General features: G+C 35.4%; 1 protein-coding gene across 6 annotated transcripts in view; it reads right to left on the bottom strand.

Annotated features, from left to right (window-relative positions):
- LAMA2 (laminin subunit alpha 2) overlaps positions 1 to 23,429 on the bottom strand; it is a 453,474-nt gene that overhangs the window by 175,143 nt on the left and 254,902 nt on the right. For all 6 annotated transcript variants that reach the window (XM_036413664.2, XM_036413665.2, XM_045573302.1 and 3 more), the window contains 4 exons: positions 19,062 to 19,189; positions 10,670 to 10,756; positions 4,673 to 4,884; positions 408 to 514 (listed from right to left, as the gene is read on the bottom strand). In XM_036413664.2, coding sequence (XP_036269557.1) covers positions 408 to 514; positions 4,673 to 4,884; positions 10,670 to 10,756; positions 19,062 to 19,189 — 534 coding nt within the window. The remainder of the gene's footprint in view (positions 1 to 407; positions 515 to 4,672; positions 4,885 to 10,669; positions 10,757 to 19,061; positions 19,190 to 23,429) is intronic.

Genomic DNA, 23,429 nt, shown 5'->3' with positions numbered 1-23,429 from the left:
CTCTACTGAAAACATTTAAGTAAAGTGCTCATTGGAACTGACATCTAAATGATGGAACTGCAACAAGGAGTTTGCTAAAAGCAAACGGTATGATACATTTCATTCTGCCAACAAGGTAAAGGCAAAGGAAAGATATTTCTGTCTCCGTAGACTGGAGAGTAAATTTCTGTTATCTGATTCAGAAACATCTGAAGTGTAGTAAATATTACACAAAACCAAGGAAATAACAGGTTGAAGGTCAAATTTTGTCAGCAAATTTTGTCCTATCTTGAGAAACCATTTCAGTGATCCCAGTAATTTCACATGTCGAATTAGATAATCCTGAACCTTTCTTTTAATATACTAAAATGTGCATCATCGAAAGCTAATGACACTTTTCAGGGAGAAAGTAAGCTCATACTCCTTACCTTACATTCATCACACCGCCGGCCCTGCACATTGGGTCTGCATTCACACTGTCCTGTCTGAGTGTGGCAAACCTCAGAGAAGGAGCCATTGGCATTACAGAGACAAGCTGTAAAAAAAAGAGAGATCAGTCATTGGGAAACACTTTGTAATAGTCTTAATAGGCTTATTGAATAATAATATCCCCAAGGTAGTACTACTGACAACTAACTTTTTAGAAGAGAATGTTTTCTGACTTGCTAGATCAGGGGTGGGGGGTTGTGTGAGGCCCACAGAATCATTTGGTCTGGCCATGCCAAGGCATTAGGGATGAGTTAATTAAATGTTACCAAATAGAGCAGGCTAATATTTAAGGTGATAAATTTGTATGGTCCATGAATTACATTATAAATATCCATATGGTCCTTGGCAGAAAAAAGGTTCTCCACCTCTGTGCTAGGTGACCTACCAAGCTTTATGTCATTTGATCCTTACAACTCTACAAACTGTATGATTAAGTTGCAAAAAGCTTTAGCACAGTACCTGGCACATCGATATGCTACTGAAATATTAATATCATCATGATTATTCGAATGTTGAGAATAAAGACATTGAAATTCAAAGAAGCCATAACTCATACAAGGCCATGGTTGGTAGGTGATATAGCTGAGTCCAGAACCTCAGTCCCCAGACTCCAGGTGAATAGTATTTCCATCACTTCTTCAGCTCTTTCACTTCTTTATAGACACATTGGCGTAACATTTAAAATATTATAATCCCCATCTTAAGTAATGCATATTAACTATTGAACTAAAATATTTTTGAGAAATTATCAAAATTAATAGCACCCCTGGTATAATATTAATGCCATTATTAATCGAGCAACATTACTTTTATAAAATTTAATAATTATTTACTACCGTATTTTTCGGACCATAAGACGCTCCGGACCATAAGACGCACCAGTTTTTAGAGAAGGGAAATGAAGAAAAAAAGATTCTGAAACCAATAGTGTCCTAAAATATTTTATGTGCATTAAAACCCAACATCACAGTCATAAACACATGTAATCAACCCTGTAAAGTAAACAGCAGCATTTAGAACCATTTTAGAGCCGGGCAAGCACACAGAGACCACACAGAGCCGGGCAAGTAAAAAAACTTTTTTTTAAAAAAAGTATATGTGTAGGCTATATTTGGACCATAAGACGCAGGGACTTTTCCCCTCCACTTCTGGGGGGGAAAAAGTGCGTATAGTGCGTATTATGGTCCGAAAAATACGGTAAGTGCTTGTTTTTGGTTAAGCTCAAAACATGAGTTTGAGGGGAAATTTTATATATATATATATATATATATATATATGAAATATATATACTGACACACATACATACCTTTAAGATTAGAAAGTATGTAACATAAAAGCATTGTTTCAAGTATACTAAGAATATAGCATTACATTTTTCAGGAAGAACTTTTACTTTACAAATTACTATCTCTGAAGATAGAAAATATATTTGGCTTAAGTAATTATTTGTCTTTTCTGTGTTATGAAGTTGTCTGATATCATCCTGACCCATATATCAGTTTAAAAAAATAAGTGGTCTTTTTACAAATGCAACCCTAATTACTGGCTCACTCTGAACTCTATGAGTATATTTTCAATGGTATATACAATTTCATTGATTTCAAAATAAAATATATATATATATATATAAGGGGAAGATGATATGGGAATTTAGATTATTCATAAATGGTTTTGTAAAGTTTTACACAATATTTCATGTTTCTGGATACCTTGACCTGAGCACAGCTTATAAATACATTATAAATAGCTACTCCATCAGCATATGTCATTATTCTGTTCATCTGGCTCCAGATTCCACTTAGTTTTATTGCTTTTCTAAAAACTGTTTGATTTTTCTTCCAGTAGTTTGGCCTTCAGTGTCTGCCAACTTGATTGCAATTGAGTGGGTGTTGATGTTGAGGGCCCAGCCCCATCTGTAGCCAGTCACTTTCCTTGGGACATGGTCCAAGGACAGTCTATATTTGGGGTATGAGGGAAGGCTGAAAAAATATTTTCTTTATTCATTTCATTTGAACACTAGAATTACTGTATAGACCTTTTAAATATTTTTATGTATGTTTCTTATGTATATTGTAAGAAATGTTTTCAAAATCTTAAATAATTAATAATTTAGAATCCACTTTTTCTTAGAGGGGGAGGAGAAGATTAAATTTACAATAAATTAAAGTCATTCTGAAAGTAATGTAAGAAATGTAGAATTTTTAAGTGGCATTTTTAAATGAAATGTATGACCTTAATGTCATTCTTAATTAATGACAATTGTTGTCAACTTAAAAATAACAAAAGCAGTGTAAAAGAAATTAAGTGGCATTTTAAAAGAAATGTATGGCACAAACACTATAGATAAATTTGATAAGCAAAATATATTTTTTGGAGTAGTGTACTTTCCATGAAGAAATTTAGAGGCAAGTAAATCATTGTTTATCGTGAATTTTATTCTCTTTAGGGTTTATCACCTATGCAGAGAAAAGCTATTGCATCTGTGAAAAATTAGCTTCAAAATAGATAATAAATTAGTTTATTATAGTTTTATTCTTAATGACATGCCAAGAAGCATTAAAAATCCTAATCATGTCTATTGCTTATGGCAAGTAATATAAAAATTGGTGATGGTTCACAAACGTTTTCATACCTTATTCTTGTATGTGTTCTTAAGATTTGATGCAATTGACCATCGATTTACCACCATAAAATGAATGAAGGAATCTCCCAAAATTTTTGGAGGGGTTTATTGGAAAATAGTTTTAAAAAAAGGTCATTAAAAGATTTATACAGCCATAAAATGAACACCCACAGAACTCAGAGAACTCACGACCACCACAGCACTTCTACGAAAGGAGCTACCATTTATGAGTGTGCCAGATCCCAAGCTCACTGGATACTTCCTGTGGGGTAGATCCTTTCGTCCCCACAGAAAATGGTGACCCTTTATGTAAATGATGACACTGAGTCTCAGTGAGGTGAAATGTCTTGTCCAAGATCACACAGCTAGAAAGTGCAGGTCATAGGTGATGTGCTTGAATGCACACATTTCTTAAAAGCTCCTGATTATTTTTCAAAGATGCCATAAACCCACAGTGTTTAAAAGCCCTCCAGAGCTGTTGGAAAAATCTGCTTTAAAAATTATTAATTGACAGATGAAACTAATAGATGTCATTGTCCCAGAGAGATTTGGTTTTGATTCAACAAATTGCCATTTTCAAGTGACAAAAACTGACACTCATCTTACAAATCTATGAGGAGAAGACACCACTCTTATTGAAATGGGTGTTTATAGCATAGACACTAACATATTAGATTTCCAGTGGTTTCTATATTTTTGCAGCTCCCAGGAACCACTGAATTATTGGAAGAGTCTCTTGTTACATAATGCAACTGGCAGAATTAAATTGTTGGGCTGATATTTGTTCTGCTTGAGAATTGTGACAACAGATGAAGCTGAGGTTGGCAGTGCAAACCACTCAAGGGCTAATATGGACTAACATTCCATTTAACTCTCCACAAGATCTCCCTTGCATTTATATTAGTACTAATATAAAGCATGGGCAACTTCTCTGCAACACTATAACAGAAATAAGAAGGGAAAGATGAGGGAGGGATATACTGACCATTATGGATGAGGCCCTACAATAGCTACTTTTGTGGAAAGATAACGGATAGCACTCTATGAATAGACCTAAGAAGAAGGTTACTCATTTAACAATTACAAATGACAGTGTGCAAAAATATTGGCAGAATCTTCCAACTATGATGAAATGCAAGAACGTAAAGTTCTCATATGAAAGGAATACAGATTCACACCTACTGAGATACTAATTTAATAATGTGGGAAGACACATTGATTTCAAGAAAATAATTAGATCTGAGATAAATCAATAAAGGTTAAGTAGGTCCAACCTATTTTTCAACATTTTCTTTTCTGCTATGGGCATACATTATTTTAAAATATTTGTCCCACATGTAAACAGAAATATGTGCATCATTTGAAAAAACAATGGCACTTGAACAATGCATTAATTTTCCAGTGATTTACTCTACTAGTAGGAAAATATTTTAGGATCGGCAGACTCTGTGTATAGGTTGTGCGTCTATCATAGATGTATTACACATAATTTCCTACTCTGCAATCTCACTCAAGAACTCATCAGCTACTCTGAGGTGAAATGCATCAATTCTGTCAGGGGCATCAATAGTTCAAACTTACGCTGACAGTTCCTTGCATCAACTGCGTCTCCAAAATATCCATCAGCACAGAGCTCACAGTACCGGCCTGTTGTACCTGGCTTACATATCAGACAGGCGCCAGACAAGCTGTCACAGCTGCCAGGGATGGAGAAGTCAAGGTTGTCATTGCATTGGCATGGCTGACATGATCCTCCAGCTACAGAAGGTTGTCCAAAATAGCCTTCTGCACACCTAAGGCAAAAGAATTCACCAGTGAGTACTTGGGAGGAATTAGTGAAACCCATCCGCGTAATACTTACTACATATTTTCCAAACTATCCCTCTCTCAGGACACATTTTCTTTCTAAGTGTTCCTTTTCTCAAATGCAAGATGATTAAAAGTGTTTTTCCACAACTGTAGTGTAGATACAAGATGAAATCCTGCCAGCCCCACTAGTAATTAGATTTCAGCAAGAAAAAAAAAAAGAAATCTTGTTACTGGCACTGAAGACGAGACCAAAGCATGATAAGAAATCTGCTCCTGGCATGTTAGAGGAATCCACATCCATGTTGGAAAGCCTTTGTAGTACAACACTGTATATCTATCTACTCCAATTGGTTATTTTCTGTACAAATGTGTAAGGTTCATGTTTTTTGGTGTTTGTTCAGCAAGAGCTTTTTATAAGAAAACAGGCTCACAAGGAAATTCAGTAGTGAGAATTCCAAAATGTATTAAATAGAAAATTATAACTCAAAAGGATCTCTTTATTATTTGGGTGGAAGCTATAGTTATCTCTACATTAACAATAGGTTTGTATGTGTTTGCATACCCAAACAAAGGCAGATTTTCATTAAAGAGTCTTTACTGAGAAGTGCATGTGCTTATACTTAGTACTATGTTAACATGCTGAAAGATGATGCCTAACTGTGCCATAACTCGTATTAGCAAACTCTAGTTTTTTGTTTGTTTGTTTGTTTTAGTTTTTGTTTTTTAAAAAAGGACTAATAGGCCAAAACCGGTTTGGCTCAGTGGATAGAGCATCGGCCTGCGGAATGAAAGGTCCCAGGTTCGATTCCGATCAAGGGCATGTACCTTGGTTGTGGGCACATTCCCAGTGGGGGGTGTGCAGGAGGCAGCTGATTGATGATTCTCTCTCATCGATGTTTCTAACTCTCTTTCCCTCTCTCTTCCTTTCTGTGAAAAATCAATAAAATATATTTAAAAATAAATAAAAAGGACTAATCACTATTTTATATATTATTGGAAAAACAAGTTTATTTATTTATGAGGCATGGCAGAGATTTTAAAAAATTATAGTATAAAATTATCCTCTTCCCCTATATTATATTTAAAAATGCTACTTCATGCTACAGATGCACAAATACATCTTTATAGGAAGCACCTATTTATATTCTGCTCTGTCTTCTCTTACATTTGCTCTTGCTTCCTATTAAGCCACACTTGCCAAAAGAGAAGCAAACCAGTGTATTTAAAATATTACAGTCGGGCAGCTCTGTTATCTGCACTGTATTAGCAACATAAAATGACTTTTTCAACAAGTTCAAAATTGAAGGGGAACAAAAACCATGTGGGAGAATATAATTTCTATAGTACATTACTATTATGCTCATCTAACCACAGATGTGTAAGTCACTGTGTAGAGAAATGCTCTCTACCAGTAGAAGAAGAAATGGTTTAAATCCAGTACATCATAGGAGGATACTTAATAATATCACAATTATGGTGCAAAGTCATTAATTCAGTCCAAGTTTTCTAGAACATATATTGATGCAATAAGTCTTGCAGAATTAACCTTTTATCATAATTTTTAAAATTATATTAATTATGTTAATTTTAAAAATTATATTTATAAAATATTTGATAAATAATTTTATATAATTATGTATAAATATTGATTGGAAAAACATTGCCACCCACAGATATAAACATAATTAGACAATTGCTTATTAATTGCTTTTTGTAAAATGTGAACTAATGTTTCAGTGCATAACATTCCCCCACAATCCCTTCAGGGTGGTATTGGACAAACATAATAGGAAAATCTTTTTGAATTTTAACCCAATTCTTCTTGCCTTACTTGATATTCAGAGCTTATGAGCACACCCAAATGTATCTCATTTAGTTTACTATTAAGAGAGTGACTTTGCTTCTCTAGAATAACAATATACAATGATCATTATCACAGTCAACAAAAACCCATTATTTTCGGCTCACTTTCCTCAAAATGACTTACTGCCCTCAGGAGAGATGGTGTTCTATAACAAGATCTGGAAATTTTTCTCAACAACAGATACCAATTAATAAGTCTACAATTCTCCCACAATAAACACACGCACACAAACAAACAAACAAACAAACATACAAAAAACACACCTCAGTCCATGAGAAAATTAGAGTAACTGAAGAAGTCTCAAACTTTTATTTTTTATTATAGAACATATACTTACTAATTAATTATGCATGATAGATAATCCATATGTCACTTTATTGAAAGTTGTGCATTCAAGTTTTATTACTAATGAATATGTATATGGGTTCCTATATATAGAATAATATTCTTAGAGACTTATAAAACTGTTTCAATAGAAGTGATTCTAGGGTCAGTGAAAACAATACTGTTAACCATATAGCTTTTCTTAATAATAACAGTGCTATATAGTCTGATCAACTAGGACTCATTTAATAAAAATTGGTGTAGATCATAAGAATTTTCCCATTCTTATTCTTGGAATTTCACGCTACCAACATTACTTGTAATTAAAAATCTGAAGTCCTCTCATTTTCATATGCAAGACAGTATGAGGATTTAAAAAAACAAAACAAAACAAAGAGCTTATTGAATTTCTTGCTAGAGAAGAACACCTTGACATAACAAAGTCACAGTTTTATTCCATATTTGCTAACTTTTTTTCAAATAAAGTTGCAGTATTTTAGAAAGAGACACTTTAAATATAAATGATACTCCAGGTAACACATGCAGTTATGTAATGACTTAGAAGCAATATAGAGGAAGAGAGGCCAAGATAGAAACATGAGATAGAATAGAGACAGAGATGGAGATGGAGATTAAGATTAGAGAAAGAGATAGAGATGAGGTGATAGAGACAGAGACAGAGATAGAGATAGAGATAGCGATAAGACTGGCAGAGGTGGATAGAGATAACAGTAAGAAAAAGAAAGTAGCATTAGTGAGATTGTTATCCCACTCTACGCCATCATTTCTTCAACAACTTTTGGCTAAAATTGCAGCATATGTTTCCATTAAATATGAACTGAAAAGAATTCTTAAATCTCCCTAATCAAATTAGACAAGCTCTTGCACCCCCCCCCACTCCTGATCTTCCTCAAATATCTTCTGTGCACTATTACATAATACTAATACAAATAAGACACAGTCTTTGTACTGCAGTCCATGAAGAAGAAAGACATACTTAAAACTGTAGCACTGAATGTCTAGAGCTAAGCAAATACTGTTTTGCAAGCATAGAAAAGACCAACTAACTCATATTACGATTAATTAAGGACACTTTCAGGAAGATAGAGCTGAATTTTAAGAGTTGAATAGGCAGAGGGAACAGAATTGGCAAAAGCACAGAGGAGGGTGGCTGGAATATAAATGGCTGTGCAATATGTCTGTAGTTTACCGTTTATATGGTACCTTTCTACAAATTAGAAAAAAAATGGTTTTCTATGGGCATATGCAAAAAAGGGAGGAAATAATAGGCACAGCCAGAAGGAAGCACATTGGATTTGATCCCCTAATCTGTCCATTGGTTAAGTCCTTTTATGCAATATACAGACTGTGAAACCACATATGCAGCCCTTTGAAACCTCACATGGAGCCATAGTTTTGCTAATAGTACTACTAAGTAAGTATAAGTGTCCCTCTTTTTTTATTTCTGCAACTCTTTCTCAAGGGCATCCAGGACTCAGGGGCTCACGCAGACTGAAACACAAGTAGAATCTCACCAACATGGTGATCAGATGACAGTTAGCCTTGATTCAGACTCAGGCATTTCTGAAGCAGAGAACAGCTAACTGGAATTTGGGAGTTAAGATTTTAAAAAACAAAAAAAAGAACTTTTTTGACATTGAATATAAATCATGTGGATAAATTATCCGTGAATTTTCAAAATATGAAGCAATTAGATTCAAATAACTTCTGCATTCTTAGTAGCAAGTGTGAAATTAATCTTAAATTTGACCTCTCTCTTCACTTAGTGAGGAGTTATTAAAATTTGGTCAGGTAGGGAGGGGCCAGGTTTAAAGGGTCTGTGTATCTCATTAATTTCTCTTGATGCTCCAACATCCATCCCTTTTTGCCTTGCTTTTCAATTTTTCTTCTCTTGCCCAGATGATAAAAGACTAGAATCTTAGCAAAGTGCCATGATAAATACATCATCCCTGACTCTCTTATTTGTTTAAAATATTCCCCAGAAGAAAGAAGTGATATACATATTAATCTTTATCTAAGAATATTTTTTTACATTGAGTTTTAGAGAAAGAGGGAGGGAGGGAGGAAGGGAGGGAAGGAAGGAAGGAGGAAAGGAGGGAGGGAGGGAGGAGCCTTGGAAGAGAGAGACATCAACATGAGAGAGACACATTGATTGATTGGTTACCTCATGCAGGAGCCCCTGATGGGGATCAGGGATGGAACATGCAACTGAGGTACATGCCCATGACTGGGAATTGAACCCACAAGTCTTGGGCCTCAGACTGATGCTCTACCATGAATCAAACCAGCAAGAGCAAAGCAGTGCTATCTTAGAGTATGGGTGCTTTGGCCACATGCTAGTTTCCTAAAACTAGAGTTCTGCATGTAACAGACATGCAATTATTGATACTATTTTGGCATATCTTGTTTTGCTATCCTCCTTTCCATGAGTTTTCTTCATTGTCTTAGAAATGGTATGTTCTGCTATTATCATAAGTGATCTACACATGTCCTCTTATTTTAAACCCAATTAAAGACCTTCCACTTCTCGATGGCGAACAAATCCTTCTTACTTCAGTTCTGTTATTCCATTACTAATTTACAGACGCTGCCATAGTCACAAATAGTACTTGTTGCTGTTAGGAACTGTCATTGGCACTTTGCCCATGGACTGCTAGCTGCCAGCTGAATGCTCTCTGGGAGAATGGCCCTTGCTCCATCTATGCGCCCTGCTTGCAATAGGGGTGATGGCTGGCAGGAGGACAGGAGAAGACAGGCGGAGACAGCCCTCTGTGGTGTTAGCTTCTGTGATGATGGGGAAAGCAGGTCATGTCCTCTGCCTCCCATCCTACCTCTGCTCCCTGGGATGACAGCAAAGGGGACTATTTTCAGTGCTAAAACCAGAGAGGTGTTGTTGTGTTTGTCAATGGTATCAAGGGAGAATTCTGTACCATTTTCATACTGAAACTGAAATCCAGAAGAACCTTTTCTTCAGAAAGACTTCAGGAGGGAAAATAATTACACAAATTCCATACAATGATATCTATGGCTCCACGGCACAGCAGCCTAGTGAAATCAACAGGAATCAAATGCCGGCTCCGAAGTACTCAGAGGAGGATATCAATCATGATAACAAATTATATTTTATTTCTGTTTTCAAATTATATTTAAGGTAAATTCTGAACTACTTGCTAAATGATGAACTACAGAGTTAAGCCACAATTTAAGGACAAAAAGAACACAACTAATTAGAAAGCCAAAAAGAAATGGTGGCCATGTAGACAGTAAGACAAATCTTAGACTTTCCACTTGAGCAATACTTTCTCCAAAGATTGTAGGTGGATGCTTACCTTTTAAGATTAAAACATTAATCACACATCCTCTGAGCAGGGAATTACAGAGACATTTCTAGAGAATAAATAAACTATAAAAATATAATGTATCTGTTGGACAAGTGTGGTGAGAAACGTCCTTTCATTGCACTGCGTGCGGCGGCGGACAATGCCCGGGATGATAATGCCTGTGGTTTTATGGCTCCCCGGGTAGAAATCATTTTGAAAGACAGTGGTGCTCGCGCTTACCTCTCGCAGCGTGGTCCTGCATACCCGACAGGGCATTCATCACAGATCAATCCAAGGCTTCGGTCCAAGTGGCACGTCGGGCTGAAGCTACATTGATGTTGTTGGGAAACAACAGGGACAAGGGAGAAGCACAGATACAAAGTCATTAGTGGTATCTTTTCATTTCTCTTCCTCCTGTACTGCTGTGACAACAGGATGCGGGCCGGTCATTCTCGTCTCACAGACAGAGAGATTAGGGTCTGGCCAATCGAGGATGAAATAGCAATGCTATTTCTGCAGACGTGAAGATAGCCCAATAGAGAGCAATATCCCGGTGACATGTTATTAACTGACTTTGGACTGTTCTGGGCCCGTGATCACCAGTAACTAGTGGGACTGGACTGCTTCTTTCTAGGGATTCCCAGGCCTGGCACAATACAGCCTTGCGTTCTTTCTCTCCAGCCAAAGCCTTCTGAAACTGAAGCCACCCAGAAAAATGTTAGAGGTTTTTTGAAAGTTCAGTACATGGTAGTGGAAGTGGTGGTGGGAATGGGGTTCCTACTTTCAGTACTGCTACCAAAGGTGTGTGCATGAACATGTGTGCATGCCTTTGTGCATGCCTGTGTGTGTAAATGTGTGCATGCATGTGTGCAGGCTGCTGCCCATAAGTACTTAACACAGAAGGAAGCCTCCGAAAAGCTTTCACAAGAGATCAAGTGTGCAATAATAAAAACAAAGGAACTAAAATAACATTTCCATTTCTCATCTTCTGGCATGTCCCAAAGTTTACCTCTCCTGTTGCATGTGTTTCCCATGTGGGTCTGAAGGAACAGAGTTGAGTCTAAAACCAGCCAAGTAGCTAATTGCTTGTTAGCTTTAGCCTTCAACAATGCGTTCAACTCTTGCCACATTTCTTTGCCTTGTGAGAGGCACCTCTCATGCATGAACTCTTACCCTCAAATTGACAGATGGCTCTCTGAAGAGCCATCAACCATTTCACATTCTGTAAATTCTGCTGCTCTACCATTATAAAAGGAAATGCCCCCAATTAATCTTTCTCCCATTCTGTCTTCCCTAAATAGATTTATTTTCTATTATATATGACAGGATAATTCAGTAGAGGCTTTCTTGATGGCCAACTGAATTAGAGAGAGAACAACAAATTAAACATTGCAAGGCCCGGCTCATTCCACTCCTGACACTTGCATGACTTTGGAATACTTTCTTCACTTGTGCAGATCGGATCACCAGTACTATTATGAATAATATTCTGGGTTAACTTATAGTAGCCCTCAAGATTTAATAATCCTAAGTTTTTTATAGTAGCAAGCTATCAGAACCAAGTAGTTTTATCATTTTAAACATTTCCACTCAGTGGAAAATCTAAATGAATCCGTTGAGATATCAGTGGGGTGAGGGTGGGGAGCTTGGTCTCTGATATCTTGAGTTTACAAATATTATCTAGTTAAAATATTCCACGTTAAGGGGTTATGGTGGCTACCATTAACAGCAGGACCAAGACACACCCAGCCTGAGCTCTGTGAGAGGAGAAACATCTTTCAGAAGCAACCTGTGGCTTGCCACCTTTGACCCTCACTGTGGGTGAGTTTATTGGCAGGAGTATGGTTGCACTGAAGAGAAGAGGCACATGTAAAAGCGAAAAGAAACAGGATTTCCCTTCCTCACTCCATGATTTGCTATTGTTTTTACACATAAACGGAAGGACTGGATTTTGACAAATTTAAAAAATGTGTGCATGCCTTCTTTCAAGATTGGCATTCTATAACTATCTCCTCATCTCTGGAAAACGTTTCCCATCCATGTGGGACTATAGTGATTGAAGGAAAAACGCACCAATTATTTTTAAAAACCCTAAATCTTTTTACCATAAGTAATGTTAAAGGTGCTTGACAAGGCTTCTGACACTTTAAAACCATGTATAAAATAGATTTCAAATTTCTAATATATTCATGCATTGCTTAAAGCTGACAGAAACAAAGCAAAATGCTGTCACTGACAAAAGTCAGTACTTTTATTTCCCAGGAAAAATTTAAGCAATGACAATAATACATAAGATTTCATTAGCTCTTTCCATTTTCAGAGTGGTTTTTGCAAATAATTTTATTGCATTTGCCTCAAATTTTATGAGCTGCTTCAGGCAAACATACTTTTTCTTACCCAAGGTTATAACTAGGAGAATTTAGCCTGGGACCCAGGACTTCTGAATTTTAATCTTATGCTGTCTTCTTTATCCAACCAGCATTAAACCTTCTTATAAAAAAAGTATGTGTAAACTTTTAATCATATAAATACCTGACAGGATACATTTAAACAAAATATCCTCATAAAATATAACTGCTTTTGTGCTTCAATGTTCTTTAATCAATATAAACTGAGGGCTCACTCCCTGATCACTATAATTGAATATATAGCTATGAATAAAATAGAATTCAATACCAAAAGTACGATGAGAATGAAAAACAAACATGGAAAACAAAAAATGTCTCTAGAATTTGGATTGACAAATGCAACAAACTGATTTGAGTTTGGCCAAAATATGAAGCTAACTGTTCTGTGACAGAACAAGGGAACTGAACTGTAAGGTCATTGTTTACTTCAAGTGCTTCCAAGATTATGTCATTTGACTCTAGTTGGCCAGTTCTACACCGGCAGAGGGAATGCTCGGCTTCCTGAAGTATCTACCATGTTTCCCCGAAAATAAGACATCCTCCGAAAATAAGACCTACTTACAAGTTTCCTAATGAGTGAAATATAAAGAACCCCCCCAAAAAATAAGCCCCCCCCAGGCTAAACATGAGAGATTTGGCCCACTGATTCTGAAAGAAATGGAGTCACAAGAAATTCACCAGGAAATTCAGGAATTGGATTGTTATGATGATGTTCCAGAAGATGATGACATGATTATCATTGAATAAATGAGTAAATTCTTGATACTGTAGGATTCACAGTTTGTCTGGTTTGTGTTGACAACTACCACACTACCATACCGTATACAGGTAATAAATTTCCTTTATTTTCATTTAACAATAAATGTGTACCGTATTCTTCATGGAAAAATAAGACATCCCCTGAAAATAAGACCTAGCGCATCCTTGGGAGCAAAAAATAATATAAGACACTGTCTTATTTTCGGGGAATCAGGGTACTACGTGCCACAGAACCCAAAAAGAGCAAGCATTTCCACAAATAAGTAGAGGAAGAGAAGCTAATTTTGGACTGCATAGTAAAGATATGCACATGGAAATCATTTTTATTAATGGCTGAACATAGAATTTTATATTTATAATGATAAATATGTGTGTGTGTGTGTGTGTGTGTGCGCGTGCATGCACATGTTATGTATGAATTTGCTCCAAAATAATTTAATTCTACCTACCAACAGATGTACATTAAGATAAAATGAATTGCCTGGCTTACAGGCTTGATTCCCAGGAGGGGGTGTGCAGGAAGCAGGTGACCAATGATTCTCTCTCATCATTGATATTTCTGTTTCTTTCCCCCTTTCCCTTCCTCTCTGAAATCAATAAAAAAATATTTTTAAAAAGATAAAATAAATCAATAAAGTTAAGGACAAAAAATCCTGAAAAATAAAATTAAATCAAATTTTGTAAGAAAATTCATTTTGTAAGATTATGTTCACTTGGTAATGGCAGGTCAACATATGGCTTTAAGCTATCTCACACCTATTGCAAGAGGGAACAAATTATCTTTTGGGACTAACATTCCCTTGGTCACTGGCTTAACATTTCCATCATTGGGGTTAGACAATCAGGGCATGTTCTGTGTTTGTAGATTCAATAAGGAAGAAGAATTCTTTTTAACTAATTGTAACCTGGAACACTTGGGTAGAGCAAGAGAAACCAAAAGGGATTAGAAGCTACAAGGGGATGAGAAGGAACAGAGGCCTGAAAGGAAAAGAAGAAAATTGAAGGGAAGACTCATTTGTGCCATGATTTTGGTTTGGGCAACATGAATTTTTGACGTTTCTTCATACGTGTTTTCTTCTTTCAGTTCAGTGATCTCTGTTTTATATATTCTTAGGGAAACCATTAAGCAAACACATGTTTCATTAATTATCTTCAAATACTATGAAATTTGAATTAATGTCTGTAATTCGGTTTTGTAATTAGAATTGGGTTATTTTCTGTCTTTGGATATTATATTTCTCTAAACCTGGGTTTCTCATTCTGCAAAATGAGGTAATATGATCTACTAAATAAAGCCTTTTATGCTAAAAATGTAGGAAAGAAACTCTCACAGTGGCACAGTAAACATAGCTGTAATTTAATACTTTAAAATGTTTTGCCAAAGTAGATAAATTTGTTTAAATTCTAAGATACTTAGTCACCCGTTACATAATTAAACTTGCACTTTCTGAGAAATGAGGAAGGCACACAGATCAACTTTTAGCTAATCACTGTAGGAATAGATATCCATGGTTACTACAAATAAACTCCAATATTTTACTAGTTTAGCACAAGAAAGGCTTATTTCAAGTTCATGATACATAGCTAATACTTATTAGTAGGGAACTCTGTTCCACAGATTCATTCAGATATCAAACATTGGTCATTTTACCACTGTGCCACGCTGCCACAAGATGGACTCTCATGAGAGAAGAAAGAGCATGGACAATTTTTAACTGCACTAACCCATTTGCCAGAACTAGTGATATAGCCACAACCTCATTGCAAGATAGGTTGGAAAAGGTGGAGAAGTCCTTGTACCATATGATAAGCATTACTATATCTAAGAGATCAACTGAAGGACTTGTATACATGCATATAAGTACAACCAATGGACACAAAACTCTGGGGAGGGAAGGTATTTATGGGAGGGGGAGGGCAATGTTAAAATATGTACACAGATAATAACTTAATAAAAAAATAAAAATTAAAAAATAAAATTAAAAATAAATAAAATAAAAAATAAACTGTTTTCTATGAAAAAAAAAAAAATTAAAAAAACTGCCCTAGTCCTTACATTTGAGTTAGCATCATGGTTGCCAAACCCCAGGGTCATTTTTACAATGAACATTTACAGTTTGTCTAACCTTGAGTTCTATTAACTATTTTTCTTTGCTTCTTGTCAATGTCTCTGAAATTGTTTCTATTTCTATAGCCCCACTGGAAGAAGAACAGGGATGTGAATATATGGGTTCTAATATTGGTTCTGCCACAAGCAAGCTGTATGATCATGATCAGGTCATTTAATTTCTCAGGAGTCCAGTTTTCCATTCTGGTTTGTGGAATTAATCTGATAGATCATAATCACCCATATGGACATAAAACTTGTTATAGGAAAGTACTCTATCTAACACAGTCTAAAATTTCTAAAGAATGTTGTTGAATGTTTACTTAAATTTACCTTTTGTCTCAGGATAATATTAGAAAATAATATTTTACATTAGAACTATTAATTTTAACAATAATTCAATGTGGCCCTAGGGTGAATCCAAGAGTCAGCTCTAGAAGTGGTCCATTTTTTCAGGAAGATAAATTTTAACATTCCTGATGCACTCAAAGAAGTACATATTCATAATATTAGTAGGTAGAATGTATTGAGTATCTGCCTTCTGTCCAGTTTTGTGCCAAGAATGTCTCTAATTTTATTATTTAATTGATGAAAATCTATGATTATAATAACTACTCAAACACATCTGGGATATTCAAGGGAAAACAATCATATGTTATTTTCATAAAATATTTCATCTCTAAGCTATGTGATATCAGAAATTAATTAATATAAAACATTTGATATATTTATAATTTGATTTGCTTATCTAGAGATAAATTTCATGATCTAGCTACAATCCATAGCTATAATATATACATCACCAAGATGAGGCTAAGTAAAGAGCAGACACTGTAAATAGTTGGTGAAATTTATATATATATATACTAGAGGCCTGGTGCATTACATTAGTGCACTAGAGGGTGTGGATTCCCTCAGCTTGGTCTGTGCTCTCTCACAGTCCTGGACCTGACTTCTGGCTGAGTAGCACCCTCCCATGGAAGCGTACTGATCATCCAGGGGCAGCTTCTGTGTTGAGCATCTGCCTCCGGGTAGTCAGTGCACATCATAGCAACCATTTGGTCGATTTGCATATTAGGGTTTTATTAAATAGGATATATAATTTGAATATTACATGCTTTTCTGTATTTACATATCAAAATAAGTATACCAATACTTATCTCTATCTCCCTACACATCTGTTTTATTTAGCAATGTTATGTAAGAAATTTAGATCCAAAACGCTTGTAATCCATAAGATTTATGATCAGAGATTAAATAGATAAGTCTCCAAGGTAAAACTATCACAGAGCTTTAACTTGTAGATGAAGGTTGCAGCAATCTCTAGCTGATTTCTTTTTCTTCTTGATATAGCATACAATAATATTTATATAAATATATCCATATTCAAAATATTATGTTCAATTTAGTCTTCAGAGTTTAAAATAGCAGTAATGACTATTTTAAAAGGAGACTTCCTCTAAGGTACTGTGTCCCATTATTTAATGATTTTAAAAGAAAACTTAGGTTATTCGATTAAAATAAACTTTTTTTTCCATTACAACTATGCAGTAAACTATGTTAATTTTCCAAGTTGTTCTAAATTTAAAACTTTAGAACACTGGATACAAACTTGCAGGATTTTATAAATAAGTGAATTATCACTGTCTCCCAAAAATACCACATTTAAAGCTGGAATTTAAAATAGGTTACTACTCTATTACCGATTCTACTTATAAGGGTAAAAGTATGTACATGTAACTACGTTGAAAAATGAAGGTTCTTTAAATACTTGATATAACTGATATTGCTACTATTGATTTTTTTTTAATCTGTATAATCATACAAAATTGAAATACACAGACTTGAGGAAATACATTCATTCGGTGCTGGTACTTCAATCCCTTTGACACTGATGAATGGTGTTCTAATGCTTGCTGACTTTCTTTTTCCTTTCAGAAACACTTAGAGCCCATTTTAAGGTAGAAGCATGGTAAACAGAGAAGGATGAGCTATGAATGCCAACAATTGCACAAAGTTCTTTCCCTAATGGCACCTCTGCATTTGTAGTCATGTTGGTCAGACTTGAGGATTAATCCATAAACTCTACATTTTCAATTAGTTATGTAATTCTAAAAATGTATTATGCTAAGATTCTATGTGCTATAAATGGCCAGCTCTGCTGGATTGACAGCTGTGCTAGTTCCTATGACTTCTGGCTGAGAAGAAGTGCAACACAAATCAGTGGAGAAAAGTAATCTCTCTGCTTTCTTTAGTGAAATGTAGTGTTGAACAAGGGATTTTGCCTATATTAGATGGTTCTGCAGAATTCATTCAGCCATAGTGAATGAATAGGTTTTCTATTGCATGATATAACCATTCACAAATATGCCAGAGAGCAAGGTTCGTGTCAAACTACAGTCAACATAGGCCTCTAACCATTAATTGTGAAAGGATTTAATTTGTTCTCCTATATTCATTATTTAGCAGTAGCTTTCCCTTTTGCCTTCTTCCTCTTCTATGACACCCTTTGTTGCTACAGGTTCCTCAGTTTTGTGCCCACTCAGGCTCATACCCTAAACTTTGGAAATGATTTGATCACTAATATACATTAACTCAATTTCCCATTTAATACTTTTAATGTTATCACTTGAATACATTGTATTTGTTAAAGAAGTCTGCAATGTAGGCTGTAGAGGAAGGAAAACACATGGACTTAAAATTCCAACTCTAATATTTTATTTTAAAACATTTTAAATTTATTTTTTAGAGAGGGATTCATCAATTGGCTGTATCTCTCTTACATCCTGAATGTACCCTGGAGTACTGAACCCAGAACCCAGAAGCTTGGCATATGCCCGGCCCAGGAATCTACCTTATGACCTTCCAGTGTACAAGATGATGCTCCAACTAACTGAGTTACAATGTCCAGGGCCCAGGTCTGGTACTTTAGTGTTTTATGACTGAGCAAATTACTTGATAATAGTAAGCCCTTATTTTGGCTCACCATGTCCAACGACTGTTTTAGGTGCTTTGTGTATTTTAATTGATGAAACTCTCACAAAAACTCTGTGTGTGTATATATGTGCATGTGGGCATTTGTATAAAATATATCTGTTCATTGGAGTTAGTTTTGAAATTCTATTTGACTTCTATCTTTATGTACTAAATCAACTAAACTATAGCTAAAGTATTCAAAATTCTGCAGAATAAATAATGATAACTTTAAATATTTTATATTTTAAACATATTACATTCCCGAGAAACTTATGCATATATTTACTGTTTATGTGTGACAAGAGAGAGGGTACATTCCATATAAAAATGCACTTACAGAACTGGATGCCCAACTCTTTAGAGAGGTAAGTTTGTTACTCACTTATTTGATGGGATGTTGAGTGGACAGGCACAGGGCTGACAATCTTCAGCAGTTCCTTTGGTAGGATCGCCATAGAAACCAGGAAGACATTTATTGCAAAATGGGCCACCTGTGTGATCTCTACAGTTCTGAGAAAGAAATGCACATCAAAGTTTATTATTTTGGTCTCAAGCAACATGTTACCAAAAATAGGTCTGCAGAGTCATTAGTCTGTTCCCTGCCAAGAATAATAATTTTCCACATTAAATGGTCAATTTTACAGCTGGGAAATAGCATTAGAAGTTAATTTAATACATGCTAGTTTCAGCATATGCAACTTATGAAAAGATGACTGAAATTAATTATAGTTTTTTGCCATAATGCAAATATTATGTCCTTCTTTCTTTAGAATGCATTTTTTCTTGAGGAAATACATGTGCTTGTTCATGCACATGTAAGTATGTATAGTCATAGAGACTGAATAAAATATATGTTCAATGAGAACTGTAGCCGATTCTAGGTACAAATTCAATTGTTCAGCTTAAAACTGCTGATTTAATGAGAACTGTGGCTAATCAAACAAATCCTCTGGGACTATAACCCTGTTAGTTCAGAGATTAACTTGGACCTCAGTGGGCTCTGATGAATTGCACAATGCATTAATGTATTACATCTGTGAGGAGCTTGTTTGACGCAAATTAAACAATGAGAATATTGAAAAAAAAGTTAAATATATTCCCATACATATTGAAACCACAAGGCACATAACAATTTCCCTAAGACAATTTTTTAAAAACTAAAACAGCATTTTTCTGTCAACTAGCAGTTATTAAACCCAAGTTCTTTTTAAAAATAAGAAAAATAATAATTTATATCTTTATTTCTTCATGTTAACTAAAATACATTTATCAATTCAGGCTGCACTAACAAAACTCATCAAGACTGGCTTAAAGGTAAATAATCGAGTTAATCAAGCAGTGGGATTAGCTACAAAACTTTCGATAGCAAAATTTGATAAGTTTGTATCATGTTTTGGCATCATGCACACATAACTTAGTTCTTTGGTCTCCTATAGTACAATAAAACATATCTAATGCTTATTAAATATCATATAGTATGGATTCATTATGTCTAAAATACATTTTTAATTTTATAAACATTTATGATTATAATTTTTTCTCATGTTGAAAAGAGTTCCTCACAGCTTAGGGGTGTAAAAAAATTATTGTTATGACCAATAACCAAATAGGAAATAGCTAAAATATAAATTCATTTTAAACTAAAGTAAAATGACCATTGGGATAGCCACCTTAATTTAATGAAAATCCTGAATTATTATTTACTTCAGTATATTTTTAAGTATATATTTCAAAAATGCTCAATTTTAATTATGTTTAAGGAGTGGATTTAATAAAAACACACAGAAATACACACTTTTGAACACAGCTTGTTATGTTCCCCAGGGAGAGAAACAGATTCTTTATCGAGCAGAAGATATTAAATGAAAATCCAATCATTTAACTCTCTGAACCTCTCACTTTCATTCTGCAAAATGAGGAAGCTAAAGCCCAGGATTTATGGAGTTTTCAAACTTCGAAATCCCATCACAGTTTCACAACCACAGGTGAAGAGGTAATTCTTTAGTATCTGGTTAGACTAGAAAGTAGGTTTTTCTTTAAGGTATTTTAAATTCTGTCTCGAATTTATTTAGTAACCCTCTTTCAAAGATAGCATAGAGGTTAACTTCACTATCAACAGTTGTCTAAATAAGCATATTTGGATGGAATGTGCAAACCATGATTCAGTTTGAAGAAAGGCTTTCTTCTTTGATTTCATCTCTGTATTAGTTCCTTTCAGTTTCCAGGTTTAGCTCACATTGTCTATTACTGAAAAAAAAATGTATGTTTTTGCAATGATCTTTTCCTATTATCATAATGACATGATCAAAATGATCTCTTCAAAGACTTAGAGGTTTTAAAAAATAAAATGGTGAAACTGATTGTCTTAACCTTGTTGAAAATGGTATTTCCAAAACTTCACTGAAAACCTGTACAACACAGATACCCTGTTTGTTTAACTACTGATTTAAAAGAGAAATAATATGTAGCAGCTTCTTATATTTCCTAATGTCATATTTCATTTCATGGAAATAATAAAATCAATCTTAAAACCCAAGTGTCTTTGCAATTGTAACTATAAAATTGCCTTAGATAACAACATACTGGAAATCACGTTGTAAAAGATAAAAAGGTTTGCTCCTGATGACTTTACTCTGGTTATTTTTACAAATGTCCTGCTACACAAGTGGTTTCCTAATGTCTGTTCACATCACATAGCACAAGAACAATGAGAAGGAGAGAGTACACAATCTTCTCATGTGGCTCTGAATGTTTCCTGGGTCATTTCAAAAGGACTTTGAGTTAAAATGACTTTTTCATATAAGTCCACACAATAACAGAGGTCTAGATTTTGAACTAATATCAAAATATATTTTAGTTAATTTCTAATCAGATCTCAAAGCCAAGGTAACTAAAAAATAGTTTATCTGTAAATTTCATAACATCTTTTTTGATGCTAGGGGAAAACATCTGTATGTATATGTGTGTGTGTGTGTGTGTGTGTGTGTATATATATATATATATATATATATATATATATATATAAAGGGTAGTGACCATAATGACCTAAGGCTCAATGGAACACAGAAGTCAGTCCTGAAGTCAATGCTGTGTTGCTGTGGCGACCCAGCACTGACTGCTGCTGCTGCGGGTGTAGCGACCCAGCACTGACTTCTGAGGGGGCTGCAGATCAGGCACAGAGAGAGGCCTGGAGAGAGAAGCAGGGTCTGATCAGTAGCCTCCATGGCAGCTATTGATCAGCCCTTGCCTCTCTATTTCTCTTAGGATCTGGCCAGCAGCACACCTCTCTTTCTCTCCAGGCCTCCACGGGAGCTGCTGATTAGCCCCACCTCTCTGATCAGGCTCAAAGACTTTGACTGGCATAGAAACCAACCAATCAGAACCAAATCTGGGTGAACTGCAAAGGCAGAGCCTAAGGTGGGGGCTGAGGAGGGGTTTTAAGGCAGTTGGGGGTGAGATCAGGTCAGCAGGGGAGGGCAGTTTGGGGCTATCAGACAGGCAGTCAGAAGCAGTTAGGGGTATTCAGGCAGGCAGGCAGGCAGGCAAAGACATTAGGGGAGACTGGGCAGGCAGGCAAAGGGGTAAGGGGCAATTAGGGAGGTAGGAAGAAGCAGTTAGGGACCATAAGGCAAGCAGGCAGAGGCAGTTAAGGGTGATCAGGCAAGCAGGCAGGTGAGTGGTTAGGAGCCAGCAGTCCCAGATTGTGAGAGGGATGTCTGACTGCAAGTTTAGGCCAATCCAATTGGAGAAGGTGCAGTCTGGGCCGAGGGAACCACCCCCATGCACAAATTTCATGCACCAGACCACTAGTAAATACTAATTTATAAAAGAAGCTAAAGTGCTGATCAGCTGAATAGTAAGAATATCCTTGATATGCAACATTCAAATATTTTTCTCTCTGTGGATCATATTAGAATCAATGTGCTCAAAATGGGGTGTCAGCACTTCGCTATCAATACTGTTTTAGATAAAGATGAAAGCTGCCAGAAAATACCTAACAATTACCTATTTATTAGCTACAACAGAAAACCCAAAAAACACCAGATTCTATCAGAATCTCTACCGTTTCCCTAAGGTTCCCTCTGTTTTTGAAGGTGGGCTCCCATCTCTCTGTCCGGGAAACATTTCATTAGTAGAAAGCCTCAAATAACCTTTGCTCCCCCCTTTCCTCCTTTTAAAAATATGTTGAATGAAACTATTTTATTCTTAAGAAAAAAAGACTTCCATCCTTGGAAATATCACAAAACCAAATGGGCCAACAGAATGATCTGATTTAATCCTAATGAATTCAACATGAAATATTACTATTGGGAACATTCCAAGCCTGGTAATACGATATTTTTATTTTTGTCTTTCTAGGTTTAAAGAAAGCAAATCAGTATTCGTTTTTAGCTGAAATTTCCTATTGCAAGTTAGTGAAGGTATTTAAAGGTAACAATATTTCCCCCCAGGTACATTTTAAAAGTCTTGTGGTATAATTAGAATCAAAATCACTTAGTCTTTCTATTCATAGAAATGCCATTTTAAAAACCTACTGCTCTACAAATTAAGACTATCATGTTTTATACTGCAATGCAATTAAACAATCTAATATAAGAAAACAGAAAGAGCATCAATACTTCTAAATGCCAAGTTACATAGAAACAAAAACCCTGAATTTTCATTTTGGATTTTTCCCAGATGCTTGTAAGTAGAAGAAAAAGGGACGAAATGAGTAAGAGAAAGAACATTAGGAAATACAGAAAACCGA

This window comes from Pipistrellus kuhlii, unplaced genomic scaffold, assembly GCF_014108245.1.
Source record: "Pipistrellus kuhlii isolate mPipKuh1 unplaced genomic scaffold, mPipKuh1.p scaffold_m20_p_5, whole genome shotgun sequence".
Classification (NCBI taxonomy): Eukaryota; Metazoa; Chordata; class Mammalia; order Chiroptera; family Vespertilionidae; genus Pipistrellus; species Pipistrellus kuhlii.
The sequence above is the reverse complement of the archived record's forward strand: the minus strand, read 5'-3'. Positions and strand labels throughout refer to the sequence as shown.